The sequence below is a fragment of the Nanorana parkeri genome, unplaced genomic scaffold (genome assembly GCF_000935625.1).
Source record: "Nanorana parkeri isolate BGI_ZX_2015 unplaced genomic scaffold, ASM93562v1 scaffold1780, whole genome shotgun sequence".
Classification (NCBI taxonomy): Eukaryota; Metazoa; Chordata; class Amphibia; order Anura; family Dicroglossidae; genus Nanorana; species Nanorana parkeri.
The window spans coordinates 104,162-109,499 of NW_017308048.1; the positions used below are offsets into that span (position 1 = coordinate 104,162).

The following is a 5,338-nucleotide window of genomic DNA, read 5'->3' on the forward strand; positions in this document are numbered from 1 at the left end:
CATGCTCACCTCTAGTGGTCACATGCTCACCTCTAGTGGTCACATGCTCACCTCTAGTGGTCACATGCTCACCTCTAGTGGTCACATGCTCACCTCTAGTGGTCACATGCTCACCTCTAGTGGTTGGTCTTCACTGACCTCTGCTCATCTTAGGACTCTTTTACATACAGGGCTGTTTGTTATACTTTACTTGAGAATTGTAAAACACTGAATCTGACATATTCTGTGGTTGAACCTTCGTTTTATCTGTCTTAATCTTTGCGTAAAATATTTATTTCATAAAATCCAATACAACTGATTGAAAATAAAAAACAAATAAGGGAAAAGACTGAGATGTGTAGCATATGCTATTTAATAAAGTTGGTTCCCTGTCCTGTGATGCCACATAGGCAGCGTTCTTCTTAAGTTCCTCTCTCAACAGAGCCCTCGTCCACTAACCTCTCCTCCTCTCCCTCCAGCAGTGTGCGGTAAGCTCGGATCTCCATGTCCAGCGCCAACTTGATGTCCAGCAGCTCCTGGTACTCGTCCAGCTGCTGCTGCATGCGGGCCCTCATCTCCGCCATCTCCCGGTCCTTTTCGCCCAGTGCCCGGCGGTTGGAGTCTCTATCGCGGCTCAGCGCGTCCTCCATGTCACGGAGCTTGGCCTCCTTACCTGCCAGCTGCATGCAGAGAAGAGGAAGTGTCAGGTACAAGACAACAGATTCTCAAATAATTCATCCCCACACAGCTACCTCCTCATGTATCACTGGCCCCTCCCCTTTTAAATTGTAAGCCCTCAGGGACAGGGCCCTCCTTACCATCTTGTCTTGAATTGTATTGTGATTGTAATGTCTTCCTTATATTGTAAAGCGCTGCGCAAACTGTTGGCACTATATTGGAGTATAGAACAGGACACAGGCAGATTCAGGGATGGCTGGGTAATGTGCCGGTATCATTGATAGTGATTGGACACTGACCAGAGCTGTGAGGACCCTCATATGACCCCTCCGACTGCAGGAAATTCTTAGTTTTTTGGTCAGCTATAGAGGACACAGAGGGGAGGGTCCTACGCCCTGTACTGTACCCCAGGAAATGAATTTTATTAGTATGTACAGTACAGGACACAGGAAATTCAGAGATGACTGGGACATCTAATAGCAAGAGAACAGAGGGGTGGGCAACACAGCCAACAGGCCCGACCCAACACTGCTGACTAGGTTGGGAAACCCAACTTAGACAGCAGTCTATAGAACCCTTACAGCCACTGCTGGAATTAGAAGAGGTCCAAACATCCACCTCGTAGAACTTAGTCAACATATGAACAGAACTTCCAGTGGCGGCCTTACAGATCAATGAGGCAGATGCCGAAAAGGCACTGCAAGATCTAGCGGAGTGATCCTTCTCCCCGGCTTCACTCACTTCAGTGCCCCCAAACGGGTCATGTGCTAAGGGCGGTACAGGGGCCGGTGCTCAAAACTACATTACAGGCCAGACCCGCATGTTTCATCCAGCAGGGTGTGGGTATGGTCCCAGAAGCTATTGCCGTGGTGCACCGATCCCGAAGCTGCCATTGTTGCCAGTGCCAGATGCAGCCAGAGAAAACATGATTGAGGAATGGTAGGAGTAAGGTAAGCAAACTACACACATCTCCCTCAGTAGAGAGGAGACACCCATCACCTAAGGACGCTAGCAAAGAGGATTTCTGGGAGTGGGAGGGGCTATATGAGGGTCCTTAGCTCTGGCCAGTGTCCAGTCACTTGATGATCCCGGCATATTACCCGGTCGTCTCTTAATCTGCCTGTGTCCTAAGCTGTATGATAAAAAACAAGGAGTTTTCAGTAACATTTATGAGGAAATAGGTAAAAGTTGTAGGAACTAAATCACAACTGAACGTATGTAACATGAAGGTGGCCAGATAGGAGGAGATCTCGTACTCGCCCAAATGCTCTGATATCGGAACTTCCGGTCAGAGAAAGATTTCCTCTGAATGGCAGTGCCGCAGAGGAACATGGAGCCAGCTTATCGTGCGATCAGTGGGCAGCGAGTAATGACCCTCCTCCCCGATTGGCCAGCAAGCTGGCTCAATGCTGATTGGCTAGGAAGCAGGCTTCCCGGCCAATCAGCATCGAGCCAGCTGACTCTTTTCTGATTGGCTTGGAAGCCGGGTTCCTGGCTAATCAGCATCGTGGCAGCCGACTCGATGCTGATTGGCCGGGAAGCCGGCAATCAGCATGGAGCCAGCTTCCTGGCCAATCAGGAAGCCAGGAGGCGGATCATTACTCACCACCCGGCTTCCTGATTGGCCGGGAAGCCAGATCGATGCTGGTTGGCTGGGAAACTGGTTTCCCAGCCAATCAACATGGATCCAGCTTCCCGGGCAATCAGGAAGCCGGGCGGTATGTCATTACCCACCGCCCAGCTTCCTGATTGCCCGGGAAGCCTGCTCCATAGCAGCGGAAGCTCCGGTATCGGTATTCATTTTCATCGAGTACCGAAAGCAAAGCATAGTCACTCATACTCGATACCGAAAAACCGGTATCGGTGCATCCCTATTTATCAGTACCTCTTTTAGATATTCCTCTTAACATTTGCTGGACCTTAAAGGAGAACTATGCTTTTCACTCATCCTCATAGTTCTAGCCGACCTGTGACAATGGGACTGTCACAGGTCGGCTCAGTAGATCGGGAGGTGAGCGAAGACATACCGGCGTTCGCTCACCTCTCGATCCTGTCGCGGCTCTCAGGAAAGAAGGCGCCCGGGCGGTATGTCATTACCCACCGCCCAGCTTCCTGATTGCCCGGGAAGCCTGCTCCATAGCAGCGGAAGCTCCGGTATCGGTATTCATTTTCATCGAGTACCGAAAGCAAAGCATAGTCACTCATACTCGATACCGAAAAACCGGTATCGGTGCATCCCTATTTATCAGTACCTCTTTTAGATATTCCTCTTAACATTTGCTGGACCTTAAAGGAGAACTATGCTTTTCACTCATCCTCATAGTTCTAGCCGACCTGTGACAATGGGACTGTCACAGGTCGGCTCAGTAGATCGGGAGGTGAGCGAAGACATACCGGCGTTCGCTCACCTCTCGATCCTGTCGCGGCTCTCTGCCGTGACAGGGGAGGGGCTGGATTCCCCCTCCCCGCTCCGATCCGCCAGCGCTGACTGGCGCAATGGACGGGGGAGGGGGCGGGTACAGCTGGCTCTGCCTCTAGATAGGCAGAGCCAGCTGTCAGTCACGCAGCTGGGTGGATCCAGACATAATTGTCGGGATCCGTTTCAGCTGCGGCGTCTCAGTATACCGCGAGCTGTAACTCGCGGTATACTGAGCCTAGTGTGACGGGAGGACGCTAGTTTGTATCCTCCCGTTACCCTTTGGAGAACTATGGGGAAAAATCCTAACCCCATAGTTCTCCTTTAAGCAACTCTTATATATAGAATGTTTTAGAATGTAGAAATTATTTTGTAAGCTCTGCAAATCTCGAACTGCCAGACACATGTGCAGAGATTTGAATCCCAATCCCTGGCTGTGGCCACTGCCCCTCCTCATCCGTTTTGGTCTCACCAGCTTCTGGAGCTGGCTCAGCTGGGTGCTCAGGCTGTCTATACGGATGCGGCTCTGCTGGATCTCCTCGTGGGCCTCTCCCATCATGGAGCTGTTCCTTTCTGCGGACTGCTTGGCGTTCTCGAGCTGTAACCAAAAAAAAAAAGACGCGCTGTGATTTATACAGAGCCGAGCTGGCAACTGGAAATGATACAGCCTGACCTAAATCTCCTTATACCTTGGCATTGTAAGTCTTCTCTAGTTCCTCCTTGTACAGACCGATCTGGCCCTCGTGTTGGGAACGCAGGTCCAGCAGGGCATCCGCCAGCTTGCTCTCAAACTCCCGCTGGCGACCATTGTCAATCTCGACCAGGCGCGTTTCTTGCCGTCTCTTGTTCTCACGCATCTCCTGCAAAAGGATAATGATAGATTGACACCTCAGAGCACAATCGCTTTTTGACTTGCCATGGCACCTTAATGGGCACTTCACTGACCTCACTGTAGATGCTCTTCTGGAACTCCAGCTCCTCCCTCAGGGTCTGGTTCCGATTCTCTGCATCGACGCGGCGAAGCATCTCATCCTGAAGCTGCTTCTTTGCATCCCCGAGGTTTCCTTCCAGCTACAGAAAACAAAAGATAAAAAATACTGTATAAAAACACATATATACACTATATTGCCAAAAGTATTGGGACGCCCCTCCAAATAATTGGATTCAGGTGTTCTGTGACATTTCCTGGCTACTAAATATTCCGCGGTCACCTGTTAGTGGTATTATAACAAAGTGGAAGCAACTGGGAACAACAGCAACTCAGCCACGAAGTGGTAGGCCACGTAAAATGACAGAGCGGGGTCAGCGCATGCTGAAGCGCACAGTGTGCAGAAGTCGCCAACTGTCTACAGAGTCTATAGCTACAGACTTCCAAACTTGTGTGGCCTTCAGATTGGCACAACAACAGTGCGTAGAGAGCTTCATGGAATGGAAGCCGAGCAGCTGCATCCAAGCCTTACATCACCAAGTGCAATGCAAAGCGTTGGATGCCGTGGTGTAAAGCACGCCGCCACTGGACTATAGAGAAGTGGAGACGTCGTGTGGCCTTCAGATTGGGATGAGGTATGCCTCTGAGTCCCCACCTCTCTCCTGACCGAGTGCCCGACTTTTCATAGGGGGTGACACCAAAATGACTGTCTCCAATGGAGGCACCCGGGTGCAGGCCGCACCCCCCGCATGACGCCACTGCTTAAAGGAGAACTATGGGGTTAGGGCTTTTCCCCATAGTTCTCCTTAGGGTAATGGGAGGACACAAACTAGCGTCCTCCCGTCACCCAAAGCTCAGTACACCGCGAGCTGTAGCTCCTGGTATACTGAGACGCCGCAGCTGAAGCGGATCCCGACAATTATGCCAGGATCCGCCCCGCTGCGTGACTGACAGCTGGCTCTGCCTATCTAGAGGCAGAGCCAGACCAGCTGTCCCCCCCCCCGTCCGATCCGCCAGTCAGCGCTGGCGGATCGGAGCGGGGAGAATCCGGCCCCTCCCCTGTCACGGCAGCGGGCCGTGACAGGATCGTGAAGTGAGCGAACGCCGGTATGTGCTCGCTCACTTCCCGATCTACTGAGCCGACCTGTGACAGTCTCATTGTCACAGGTCGGCTAGAACTATGAGGTGAGTGAAAAGCACTCACCTCATAGTTCTCCTTTAAGTGCATTTTGGGTTGATCAGGAGTTGCGCTAAAATCGTGCAACATAAAAATTTGCAACTGCCGACATTTTATTCTACATGGTCTTGGCTGGTGTTCTGGGGCGACATAATGGGGG

General features: G+C 51.4%; 1 protein-coding gene across 1 annotated transcript in view; it reads right to left on the minus strand.

Moving 5' to 3' along the window:
* LMNA (lamin A/C) overlaps positions 1-5,338 on the minus strand; it is a 67,354-nt gene that overhangs the window by 14,748 nt on the left and 47,268 nt on the right. Inside the window, exons 3-6 of the mRNA XM_018571560.1 lie at positions 4,019-4,144; positions 3,763-3,933; positions 3,546-3,671; positions 439-659 (exon numbers count right to left, since the gene is read on the minus strand). Of these exons, the coding sequence (XP_018427062.1) occupies positions 439-659; positions 3,546-3,671; positions 3,763-3,933; positions 4,019-4,144 (644 nt within the window). The remainder of the gene's footprint in view (positions 1-438; positions 660-3,545; positions 3,672-3,762; positions 3,934-4,018; positions 4,145-5,338) is intronic.